This window comes from Pteropus vampyrus, unplaced genomic scaffold (assembly GCF_000151845.1).
Source record: "Pteropus vampyrus isolate Shadow unplaced genomic scaffold, Pvam_2.0 Scaffold60, whole genome shotgun sequence".
Classification (NCBI taxonomy): Eukaryota; Metazoa; Chordata; class Mammalia; order Chiroptera; family Pteropodidae; genus Pteropus; species Pteropus vampyrus.
In genome coordinates this window covers 4,541,113-4,554,595 of record NW_011888841.1, presented here as the reverse complement: position 1 = coordinate 4,554,595, position 13,483 = coordinate 4,541,113, and the positions used below count along the sequence as shown (strand labels likewise).

The 13,483-nt window shown below is 37.4% G+C and overlaps 1 protein-coding gene and 1 non-coding gene across 2 annotated transcripts; both read left to right on the top strand.

Moving 5' to 3' along the window:
- The first annotated feature begins 5,158 nt into the window (after positions 1–5,158).
- Positions 5,159–5,277, top strand: LOC111740264. The gene has a single exon (XR_002780561.1). It is a non-coding gene; the product is annotated as a 5S ribosomal RNA (ribosomal RNA).
- Positions 5,278–6,860: 1,583 nt separating this feature from the next.
- RGS1 (regulator of G protein signaling 1) lies at positions 6,861–10,744 on the top strand. Its single transcript, XM_011360865.2, has 5 exons — positions 6,861–7,092; positions 7,446–7,526; positions 7,980–8,041; positions 9,351–9,514; positions 10,201–10,744. Exons 1-5 carry the CDS (start codon positions 6,995–6,997, stop codon positions 10,384–10,386), a joined length of 591 nt encoding a protein of 196 aa, XP_011359167.1. The 5' UTR covers positions 6,861–6,994; the 3' UTR covers positions 10,387–10,744.
- Positions 10,745–13,483: the final 2,739 nt, after the last annotated feature.

Below are 13,483 nucleotides of genomic sequence, written 5' to 3'. Positions count from 1 at the left end.
CTATAATAAATTCTATCTAAATCCTGATTTTTTCAAGGTCTAGTTTTTATCACTATAGAGTCTCAAAAGGAGCAAAATCTCCCTATGCCATTGCCAGAACTGCAAGTGGATTAATGGTCATCTTTGACCTCTACACAGAAGAAACAGATAAGAAGCCAGCTGATCTGATCAAAGTCACAGAACAGGCCAAAGTTAACGGCTTGGTTTTGAACCCACAGCCCTTTGAAAGGCAGCAACATTAACATGTTACTGGGATTCAGTGGACTCAAAGCCTTTCAGTTAATTAAAAAATAAAAGAAAACTAGGATAATACATGAAAAGGCATGGAGCAGGCACAGGAAACAGTGGGGCATCACAGACAACTTGTACCCACAATAGCAGTACCATCATGCTAAGAGTGGCCACTAGCTCTTGACTTAAAGATGCCAACTCAAGTAGGAAGATGATGACTTATTTTGAGAATATGACACTTACGATGAAGTAAATGTCCAAAAGGTCTGACATCAATACTTGATCAAAAATAAATATGTAAAGAAATTCAAAAGGAAAACATCAGAAAAGACATGAAGAAAGTACAGAGAATGTCATCGTGAGAAATAAGTGACATGGCTTTGGAAAGAACAAAGCGCATCAGGCAAACGTGTTGGATTTTTCTAGGAAAAATCACATAGTGGGGAAAAACGAAGCTAATACGTTACTGTTGTTAACTGTTGCTAATGTCTAGTAAAAACAAAGGCGAGTTGCTGGACTAGTGTCACCTGTTCCAAAAGGTGCCTTTATGAAAGACCTACATTAGGACCTGTCTTCACTAACTGAAGAAGATTTTCACATTGAGAATAAAAAAAGGCAAACACAATACAATATGTATATGACATATTATTGAACTGTACACTTGAAATCTATATAATTTCATTAACCAATCACCCCAATAAATTTATTTGTTTAAAGTACAAATAATAATAAAATCTACAAAAAAGAAAAGGCGAAGAGTGAAAATAGAGTTCGGCATTTGTTTTGCAGCGTGCGCCCCCAGCAGTGAGAGTGGCCCCAACGAGCCCCTTTCCCAGAACGATGCTCAGAGCCTCAGCATCCAGCTGCCGTAGCTTTTAACTGTGCCCACTGGCATCTGTGCTTTCTCTTGATTTATTTTGTGCATCTGTTAGCAAGATGCATCCTAAGGTGATTGCTTCTTGCTTTATATCCTTTTGGCTTACCAAAGGTGTCATGGAACACTCTACTTTCAGACAGCAGGGAAACGTAATACAGTCATTTATTGAAGTTGTTCCCTAATAATTAAAATATACTTTCCTTTACAAATTGCCTCTCCATGCTGACCTTTGTGTCTTTGCTTTTGCATTTATGTCTTGTGTTAGGTAACAGAACATTCCAGCCCAACTACAAATAATACATCAATGTTCTTATGGCATAGTTTTCCATTCTTAGATTTGGGAATAAGACAATTATTTCAGTACTTACTAAGTTTTATTTGCAAAGCATAGTCAAGTAGAGCCCGACATGACTTACTCTCCACTGCTGAAATGATTATAATTATGAGATGATCATAAATGAAAGTGATTCCAATATGGGGGAAGTATACTAGAAATAATATTAATCAAAGTTTTCTTTAGTTCCTTCAAGGATGACTTGGAAGAGAGGTCTATTAATGATAAGTTTATTGGTAAGATGAGACCTAGGGTGAATAAGGTTTACAGGATCCCATGAACCCAGTACACTGAAGGTTGGTTTTCTCATAATCTCTTAAATTATAGAAAGGAGGTGTTCAGTGTTGACTAAAAGCAGATTAGAACAGGATGAGAAAAAGAAACTAGATTCTTATCTCATTCAGTTTGCATTTATTGAGATCATGAATTTCACCAAGTTGCAAATATCTTTTTTTTTTACTAAAAGCTGTCAGCTGATTTCTTTTTTTAGAAAATAAAGTTAGAAGCAAGTCTAAAATATTTAATCCTTTTACTCACAAATAACCTAGAGTTGGCATTAATGTCCCCATCAATGTTCTACATGGACATAGAGAAAAATCCTTCCAAATGCACCTTTGTTGAAGCTTTTCAAATAAATTTTATGAAATGTAGCTGCAACACTGTAGGCAGCCCTGCCTATAAGCCTGGAGGCTTCAGGAGCCAAAAAAGACCCAGGAAGTGAGCTTTCATCTTAAGTGAATTGCTATGCTAATTTAATAACTTATTTCAGAGCCCCCTTTAAACTCTGCAAAGCTTCCTGTTGACAGATAGAATCTATCCTTCCATGATCTTTACGCATGGAAGAGGTATCTACTTGTTGATGACCAGCACCTCTACTGCAGTCTCGTGTGCTTTCCAAGGGGTGTTGATCTCAAATGCAGAAACTGGCAGAGACTAGATTCATGTTGATTTTCTGGAAAATGGTCACAGCTCTTCTGCCAGAGTTAATTGCTCCTTTTGATTACTTGCTTAAACATCTGTCTGCCCGGCCACACCACGAACAGAGATTCATTCACCTTTCTATTTGCAGTACGTGTGTCTGATACCTTGTAAGACTTTCAATGGGTCAAAATTTCTGTTCATGTCACTGATTCTTACGTATGGATGTATTTTTACTTTTAAGATACATACCTGTGACAGAGGACCTGAATAGACACTTTTCCAAAGGAAGACATACAGATGGCCAACAGATATATAAAAAATGCTCAGTTATAAAGGAAATGCAAATCAAAACTACAATGAGATACCACCTCACACCTCTTAGAATGGTTGTTATCAGTAAGACAAGAAATAGAAAGTACTGGCAAGTATAAGGAGAGACAAGAACCCTCATACCCTGCTGGTGAGGATGTAAATTGGTGCAGCCACTATGGAAAACACTATGGAGTGAGTTTCCTCAAAAAAAAATAAAAATAGAGCTTCCATATAATCCAGCAATCTCTCTTCCGGACATCTACTCAAAAAATTGCAAGACTCTTACTCATAAAGATATATGTACCCCCACATTTATTACTGCATTATTCACAATAGCCAAGACATGGAAACAACCTAAGTGCCCTTCAATGGATAATTGGATAAATAAGATGCGGTACGTATATATAATGGAATATTACTCATCCCTAGGGAGGAGGAAATATTGCCATTTGTGGCAACACAAATGAGTCTTAGGAGTATTATACTAAGTGAAATAAATCAGACAGAAAAGGACAAGAACCATCTGATTTCACTCATATGTGGGATGTAAAACAGAAAGCAACAAATGAACAAACAAAATAAATATACACACCAAAAAATGAACTCACAGACACAGACAACACAACAGTGGTTACCAGAGAGGAAGGGTGGGGAAGGGGAGGACGCAAAGGGTAAAGGGGTCAAATCCATGGTGACAGAAGGAGACTAGACTTCGGGTGGTGAGCATGCAATGGTGTAGACAGATGTCATTCGTAAAGTTGTATACCTAAAATTTACATAATGTTATCAACCAATGTTTCCCCAATAAATTGAACTTTAAAATGCAAGCCAATAGTTTTTTTAAATGATACAATTTTGTATTCATTATCGTCCTTTTTCCCCAAAGTGCTTAATGTCTCCAACAAAATTTCATTGATATTATAAAGGCTAGAGATCATTTTGATCAATATCAAGGATGAAAAATTTATTCAGCGAAGCATTTCCTACTAAGATTCAGTTAGTTGGAGTGAATGGAAATGAAACATAAAATCAACCCAGCAAAGATTAAAATTTTCCTCAACAAATGGATAACCATAATCTGAAAGTGTTTTACTAAACCAATCTCTTAGACATTTTAAAATAAAATACTGGGATTTTAGGCAGGGAAACTATTCTGTATGAAACTGTAATGGTGGACACATGTCATCACACGTTTGTCAAAACCTTCAGGATGTAGAGCACTGTGAGTGAGTGAACCGCAATGTAAACTAAGGACCTTGGGTGATGATGATGTGTCAGTGCACGTTCATCATCGGTCAAAACAAATTCACCACACTGATGTGGGATGCTGATGGTGGGGAGGCTGTGGGGGTGGAGGGCATATGTGGGAATTCTCTGTACTTTCCGCTCAATTTTGCTGTAAACCTAAAATTGCTCTAAAAATAAAAGTGTATTTTGTGTGTGTGTGTGTGTGTGTGTGTGTGTGTGTGTGTGTGTGTGTGTGAGAAAAGATAACACCAAGACCCCACACGAAGTATTCCTTTTCTTAGGGCTCCAACCTAGTTACTTAAGCATAATTTCACAAAGGAACTAGGCCAACAAGAATACGTTTGTGAGAGCCGCTGTTTGTTCTATTTATTGGCTTTTATCAACTCCTCTACGATTTCAACCAAGATCACTGACTCAGTCAACTTACTATTTGATCATTTGCCTTTTCTTACTGAGTTTCACAAGGAGGAGCCAGACAGGGACACTGTGCAGTTGATAAGGAACTTTCAGTGCCTTGTCATGGACTCATCGATCCTTGCAAACACAGCTTCCTAAATTTGCCTAGCTCTGGCACATACAGCTTTGCATGTGCTAGCAAGCAGCTTTTGAGAGAGTGGCTTTTTTATTGTGCCACTGAGGTGGCTTTGACAGCCAACTGCAAATACAAGGATTTCAGATGGACCCTCTCTATTAGGAGTTTAATTCTCCATTTCAGCTTAGAAGCATGAGATTGCAATTGCTTATATATGCCTGAGCTTGAAAGTCTATATCGAGGTAGCAAAAGGTTGGAGGTTTAAAGAAATTAAGAGGCAAATATTTATCTCTGTCTCAGATCAGAGTTTCCTCATGTGGTGTCAAGGGAACATTATTTTTGCAAACTATTTTCCCTACCTAATGAGAGTTCATTCTCAAAAATCTTAGGAAACCACTGCATAGTCTACCTCTTAGACACTAACGAATGTGCATTCACATAGTAAAGGCTCTCAGAAGACCTGCAATGATCAATTTAAGAATCTTATTCAACTCTGACTAAACATTTCCCAAACTTATGTGGCTGTATAACTTTTGCTGCTGCAAAAGGACATGTATGTACACTGACACACGGAACTACCAATGTAAATTATGTGAGGTCAATAATGCTTGTTAATGACCAAAGGGACTAGTAAACATACTTTGGAAACTGTCAGTATATGTGGATAATAATAATAACAGTGGGACATTAAAAAACACATTACGTCTACGGCCATGCCACTCTGAACACTCCCGATTCCGTCTGATCTCGGAAGCTAAGCAGGGTCGGGCCTGGTTAGTACTTGGATGGGAGACCACCTAGGAAGACCAGGTGCTGCAGGCGTAAAAAGTAAAAAATAAAGGATTGTAAGCTAACAAGGTCTTTGCAATCTGTGAGGTCAACCAAGGGTTGCCTAAATAAATAAATAAATAAATAAAATTAGTTAAAAAATAAAAATATATATTAAATTACGTTTCTTTAACGTAACTGACAACTATCTACAGGAAGGAGGAGATAAATGCGAGCTAAACAAACATGAGAAGCTGAAGATTTGAAATGAAAAGTTAAGTAGAGACTGAACCACAAGAAATATACAAACACATGCCTTTATGTCATTAGTCTTTGAGCCTCATCATTTATGTTTTGATCACAAAGTACCCACCTCCACTCACTAGTTCTCTTTCTTAATGCATCGTGATGTTCTTTTGAACATCAAAGGACACTTGCTACATACAATATAATTCATGTTCATGGCTGTGTAGGAAGTGAATTTTAAAATATTATAAATGTGATTCCTTCACATATTTTTTATCCTGATGATAGAACCAAGGTAGGAAAAGTAATACTCTCCTCCTTTTTGTCAGCTTTACCTATTACTGTCAGAAGCCCTTCTAAGTAAAATGTGTTTTGTCTTTTCAGGGGCAAAACCCAGTGGAGAGTTAAACTAGACACAATAAATAAACCACACTCTCTATATAAACTCTGTAAGAGCTAATATTACACTAATCCCTCCACCCTAATCAGTGATGAGTCATCTAATTCCTTGGGATTTTAAAAAATCCTTAATCTTAATTAAAGCTACACTTAACTCTTCAGAGATACTGCCAAAATTCAGAAGTGGATCGTCCAGAAGTACACATTATTCGCCTCTCCAAATACACTCTTATTTTACCATGAACAGTTTTTCCTCTGATACTATGCAATTCGTATCAAAATGCTTCATATTATTCTTATTTTTGTGTTAACTGCACTTTTATTTGTTTATCATTTTATTTTAATTTTATTTATTCTTATCCTAAGCAGTAATATACAAAAAAATCAAACTCTGATCGATTAGTTATATTTTTAATAAATGTTAAAATCCGGGTACCCCTTAAAATCATCTTGTATGTCACCAGTAGAATGTCTGGCACGCACCTGGGAAAACACAAAGAAATTTCTTGCCGTGAACTAATGAAACCAAAAAAAAAAAAAAAAAAAAGGATTTGTCTACCTTACACTGCTTCCTGAAAGAAAAAAATACACTTTTTAAAACACTGCGATCAGATGAATTTTATACCCAAGTACTAACAAAGCATTGAGAGAATATATCTCCCTTGTGTTGAGTTTCTATGTGACACAACAAATATACCAAAAGATGCAATTTTCATAAAGACACAAGCATCCCCTAGAACCAAAGACTGACACTGCTAATGCTTTAGATGTGTGTGTGTGTGTGTGTGTGTGTGCGCGCACGCACAGGCACTTGTGCTTCAGTGTCTTATTTTCTTCCTTTCTTTCTAATCAAAGTGACCTATTCTCGTTTGGTTAAGTTTCAACCACAAAACATCACTGTGCGTTTTCTTTCTTTCTTTTTTTTTTTTTTTTCAGATATACGTCACAGCCCAGTGAGAAAGGGGGAACTTCAGCCTCTGTGGTAACATCACTTGATAAACAGACTCACTGAACAGCACGAGCCTGTTTGCCTTCGCTATATAAAGCAGCAGAGACGTTGACAAGCAGATATTGGCTTGTGAGGACTACGCGAGCAGCAGCCATCCACACGCCAAGCTTAGACAGAATGCCGGGCATGTTCTTCTCTGCTACGCCGAAGGAACTGAAAGGAACTGACCGTTCACTTCTAGACGACAAAACACACAAAAGGAGGCCAAAGACTTTGTAAGTTCCTTCAGTGTCTCACTTTGTGAATTTTGACTTATCCTTAATGCCAGGAAAACAGAGAATGAATGGAAGAAAACATGAGCAATTAGTTTAGCTAGATCAGAGCCATTACCTGTTCAGAGCTCTAAGTGTATTTAACTATAGGCAAAAATGAATCGCTTTTGGGCATTCCATTAGGTGGGAATTTTTCCAGACTTAAATTGGCTTAATCTTAATATAGCAACATATCATATCAACAATTTTTATTATTGTCTTATTCCCTGAAGAAGTTTATTTCAGGCTGTTTTCTTTTTCACAAATGAAATGTTTTCTAGTGAGGAACTATGTGTTCACTTTTGTATCTTTTGCAGTGGAATGGACGTGAAAGCGTATCTGAGATCTGTGATCCCCCATCTGGAATCTGGAATGAAGACCTCCAAGTCTAAGGACATGTATGTACACTGACACACGGGACTATCATAAAAGTGGCCTATGCATCTGCTCTGTATTCTAGCAAGAGATTTATACTGCACAAAAGGGACTTTATTGCTTTTATGTAATAAGCCTAAGGAGATTAGCACTTTACTACCAACGTAAATTAAATAGGAGCTTGTGTGTATGCATATACTTGCTGTTTATTATACTGTTGGAGTATAGGTACTTGGATTTTTTTTTCCAGATTTTATTGGCAAATATTGTCATATAGCAATTCTATATGAAATTTCTTTTCAATAGTAATTCTAAAGGAAATTTTATTTTCTTATAGATGAATTTTAATAAAATTCATTGAAACTATGGTCTTAGTTTTTGACGTTATAAAAATGCAGCAGCCATTCTGATTTTACCTGTGCTTATGAAAAAAATATATATTTTTTACTAATTTATGTAAATCTTATCCCCTGCAGACTCTCTGCTGATGAAGTACTGCAGTGGTCTCACTCTCTGGAAAAACTTCTCTCCGACCCAAGTACGTATAGATTAACTGCTGGATGTGTCTGGGTTTAGCGCAATGCATCATTGATAGCCTCATTAAGATACAGTACTCTGGAGAGGGGAGTGTGTGGAAAGCTGTATTGTAGTTTTTCTGTAGTCACTGAGAGTTTCACCATATTATGCCTCGTGGTCGTGTAATGTTCACTTAACACTCAATTCTGCCACTGACAACTTTGCCAAGACAATTAGGTGTTTTCATGGATCATTATAGGAGAAAAATTAAAAATTAGGCTGGGGTTTTGAACATTTAAAGTTTTGCAAAATAAACCAAATCCCTCAAGATGTGACCTGATATTCTGAAAGCTACCTAAAGAATGTGTTTTTGTGCCGTTGGATCTAAGGAATAGGATTCATTCATTCGATTCATTATTTTATTGTTCATAACTCATTCATTCAGCCCACTTTTATGTGGCAAGCATTTTAGAAGCAGGAAGTATTCAAAACAAAGACACAATGTCTGGCTGCTCTGAAGGCAGTTAAGACACATAGTATATAATTGCATTATATATAACAAAACACACGTTATAACAGATAAGGTAAAGACAATTTTTAAAAACAGTCTTATGGGGCATTTCTGATGAAAGCAGGTAAAGAATGTCATCAGCTTGCCTTGCCCTCATGTGACTAGTGCAGGTCTGTTGGGATTAGGACCCTGATGAGAGGTGAATATGAGCAGTGTGTCTCTATCTAGAGGGTGGGTTCCCCCTCTTCTCTCCATAAACTCCCTAAGGAGCCTCAATTGGGAATCAAATGGTTCAACCTCATTCATGACTTAGTTTCTGATTCAGCCAAACAAACGAACAGCATAGCAATGGCTCATCTGAAAGTCTCAGTAACACTAGCAAATATAATAGGTAATATATAGGCCTCACATTTTCTGACTAATATGCACTGGATGGGGAAATTATATCTGTTAATAATTAACATGATGCCAATGCCCTTTGTCAATGTTTGCTTCCTTAAAATATTCCATATACCAAAATGGATTGTTTTGTGAGCAGTAGAAGCGAATTTCAATTTAATTAGCAGATGGAAGCAAAGCACTTTTGGAGCCACCACTAGGCAGCGACAGGACTGTGTGGCCCCAGAAAGACTATACATGAAGAAATGTCTGAGACGTTCCCACCTCTACAAACTGGGGCGCAGCTGTTTTCAGCAGCGGTCAACTCTCACCTCTGTACCTAGAGAATGCAATAGTGTTTTCCTTGCAAGTTTCTGCTTCAAGTTATTCATTTATTGGCACGATTACTATAAGTATCTCACCCCTCCCTCTTTCTTTTTAGCTGGTCGAGATGTTTTTGGAAGTTTCCTGAAGTCTGAGTTCAGCGAGGAGAATATTGAGTTCTGGCTGGCTTGTGAAGATTATAGAAAAACAGAGTCCGATCTTTTGCAGAAGAAGGCAGAAAAAATATACAAAGCTTTTGTGCATTCAGATGCTGCTAAACAAGTGAGTATTAAGTTCATTATCATTATTTTACATGTAAAGGAAATTGGATACGGAAATAACACTCAATATAACTAGCAAGATGGAATCCTTTTTAAGTATCATGATTTCAATGCTATATATGTAGGTATATTTATATAGTTTGGTGCGATGATAATCTTATTTGCTATATTTGTGACAAGACTGGATGAAAGACTGATTTTACAAAACCAGCTAACATGATCGGATTGGGGTGAGATGCACTGGTGTTACCTCATCGTGGATGAGGATAGAAGACAGAATAGTGTAACACACATGCTGCAGCGGCAGAAATATTTCCAGGCGGTAGCAGTGCCTACCTTCCGGTTGAATATTCTTGGTGCAAGCAAAAAGACAGCTGCACAAAGTCTCTCTCCTCCTATAGATCTTAAATGTCCCCTTGTATGGATATTCAAATTTTTCACGTCTGCCTCTTTTGCATCCCCCAACTATATGATGAATTAACTTGGAGCAAAAACTTTTTTGATATTTCTTTTTAACTCCTCCACACCTAGGATAGGAGTGGTTTAGAATGGGCATTCCAGAGATATTTGAACAGGTTTAAATGTGGGCTTAATGCCACTATCTTGAGGTGCTTCAAAAAACACTGTAATATCATGAAATATGCAATGAACTGGGAATTTATTAACTAATGACGATTTTCTTCTTAGATCAATATTGACTTTCGCACTCGAGAATCGACAGCCAAGAAGATTAAAGCTCCAACCTCCACGTGTTTCGATGAAGCCCAAAAGACCATCTACACGCTCATGGAAAAGGACTCCTACCCCAGGTTCCTCAAGTCAAATATATACTTAAATCTCCTGAATGACCTTCAAGCTAACAGTCTAAAGTGACCGTTTCCTGGCTGCAGGGAATCAAAGATGGTATCAAGTGCAGAAGGAATGCGCCTGGATGGCTCCCTAGGTGAACAACATGGCCTTTTGGGGCCACTCGACAGTCCAGGGAAAGGACAAATGACTCAGAAAGGATTACTGTGGAAGTTATCCAGGCGCGGGGGTGAAGAAGCACGAGATGAAAACTGAGAGACAGTAGAAGGAAGGAGACACTGTGGTACTGTCATAACATGCGGTGGATCTATGGACCAGAAAATCATGCAGAACTGAGAAGGCTGGGTAACTCTAGTCACACAGGAACGGTGAAGAAAGTCTTTAAAACTGATTAAGGCATATGCTGTAAGCCTCAAGGTCAACTGACACTTACGCTGCGTATTATTATATAGAGATTCTCTTGAGCTGCTGAACTCTCTGGAACTCGAACAGTGTGTGGATTGAAATCGCCATTGCTGTTACTGACACAAAGTTTTTCTGGTGTTGTTTTGTTTGTTTGATTGCTTTGGGCTTGAAAGAGATGCAGAAGTGAATAATGTATTTAACGTAAGCTATTGCTCTTAAAACTTAAAAGTCAGAATATATTTGTAAATTAAATTATTATAGTGTCAGTAATAAATGTGAATTTTGTATTAAAAGTATAGAGAAGCGGTTTCTGTTCAATCTTTCTTGACGTTTTTTAAAAATGGGCACTTATTCCTCAGATTTAACACATTTTAATCAAGAGTCTTTTGCTTTCTATCATTTCTTCAACATCAAAAACTATCATCTAATTAATTCTATGTTTTAAGTATTATGTATATGTATTGGACAGAATTCATTAGTTTTCTCTCTGCTATCACAATGCATAACATCAGACAAAATATAATATGCTCTCATATAGTCAATCTTCAAACTGATGAGAAATTGAAGAAGTCGTTTAAAAAGAAATGGAAAAATTGTTTTAAGAAGTAATTTAATTAGCAATTGATAGTTTATGGAGATTCAAAGTTTATCAAACCCAAATATATTTCCTCATTTACTGTTTACAGCAATCCTGTGAAGCCTAGGAGTCAGGAAGATTAAATCACTGGTCCCCAAGTTTAGCTAACTATCAGAATGATCTTGAATGTTAAAAAACAAAACAAAACATAGATTTTAGGGCCCTGCACCAGACTGACTAAAACATAGTCTCCAAGGGATAGGGTATAAAAATCTACATTTTAAAAGCAAATGCCAGGTGATTCTGAAAATGATATAATACACAATTGGGAACCCTAGGGACAGTCACACTGCCAGGGATCAATTGCACAGAAATCTGACTACTCACTCTGTGCTCCTTCTACTATGTGATATTGCCCCCTACTGACAAGAAGGCGTTACCTAAATCACTCAAGTCTGCAACAGTCCTAAGTGTCACCTAAGTGGGAAATTAGATCACTCTGTAGGGATCACCTACAGAGAGCAGAAAAATAATCAAGATGATGCATATCCCAGCAGAGCCTGTACGGCTGCATCTTCCCATGCACCTGCATTTCATATCGAATTGAATAATCAGCCATCTACCCACCATAATGGAGTCCTATGGATATTCTCCATATAGGCCTTTCTAGTCATCAGGCACACAGTGAAGGTATGGGGTAATTTTAAATCAGATTTAAAAGTATTATTCTTGAATTTCCATGGGACAGAATCCCAGATGGCTCCACCTAAAGTTTTATTCCTTGGCTTAACAGGTCGTATGATAATAGAAGCTTAGGAAGGGAGTCCAGCTTCATCATCATCACCATCACCATCACCATCATCATCTCTATCATCATCAACATCACCACCACCACCGCCACCACCATGATCATCTTTATAACCATCAAGTGTTTCTCTCCCCTACTCATTCCATCACCAAACAGTGGTAATCTTCCTTCTACAATCAATGTGTGTAGCTGGCATGTCACTTGCTCTTTTTGTATTACCCCTTGCCCTAGCAGAGGCTCCCATTGCTTGCTAACTCATGTGACTTGTTTTCCCTCTTTCTAGCCTCTTTTCTTCAATTCATTCTCTTAGAATAGGCAGGAACATCACGTTCTGAAACACAGATTCGGCCATGTCATTTCCCATGACATACAAAATGAAGTTCAAATTTCTCCTTCGGGAATTCAAAACTCTTCCAGTAAGAGCCACGGGCTACAACTCCCATTACTCCCCTCTGGGTATCCTTCCTATCTTGATGTCGTACTGGATTAATTGCCTCTTCTTGAGCTAGCTCTGGTCTTCACTATCTTCAGGCCTTTGGTTAATCTCCATCTAAAATTCCTTTTCCTACCTCCTTCTAGTTTTGAAACTCTAACCAATTATCCAAAGCCCGGGAAGAAAAACTCTTCCATTAAGGCTTTCTAACACTTTATATCGCTATGTTGTTATTTTCAATGTCTAATGGAAGTGAACTGAATCCATATAAACACAAGACACTCTGCTCCTATTTCTAGTACTACTGTCACATTAAATACTCCAGGTCCTCAGACTGTGCACCGTGAGAAGAACAGCTGGTCACAAAATGAATGCTTTGGTCTTTGTCTTGATAAGATGCCGCATTAAAGAGCCATCAATTTTTGAATAGATGGTCAAAACAAACAACTAAAACACCTCTTCATTTTCAAAAAAAAGTCATCATGGCTGCCAAGATTCAAGATATTGTAAAATAATTGAAAAGATAATTTTCTTTTCACTGGCATTGTTTGTTATGGTGTGACTTTCTTATAAAGTGACTCACAAGGATGTGATTATCGCTGGTGACATCTACTATTTAAAGAAATCTGATCCAATTGCTTGACCTGAGAATCTCAGATCACGGGCTGTGCTCTGCTGTAATAGTAAAGCAGAAGCAGTTGACAATATGCTTTAAAACTCATTCATTTAAAAAATGCTTTCCTTGGACTTATTTTATATTATTTCTAATATGTGTGTCATAGAAAACTAGGAATCTAAGGAGGTAGGAATGAGAGTAGTGATATACCCCATGATGTCTATTAAAAAGTACTCATTAACCCATTTAGCTCGCATAGGATAAATTAAAGTTCAACTTTCTTTCTGTGTACAAACACAGGCTATATTACATTAGCAGAAATCC

Bases quoted from the DNA above. Each gene is read 5' to 3' on its own strand.
- RGS1 (XM_011360865.2), top strand. From the start codon at position 6,995: ATGCCGGGCATGTTCTTCTCTGCTACGCCGAAGGAACTGAAAGGAACT. The intron at 7,527-7,979 runs GTATGTACACTG...TATCCCCTGCAG, and splicing joins ACCTCCAAGTCTAAGGACAT to ACTCTCTGCTGATGAAGTAC. The intron at 8,042-9,350 runs GTACGTATAGAT...CTTTCTTTTTAG, and splicing joins AAAACTTCTCTCCGACCCAA to CTGGTCGAGATGTTTTTGGA.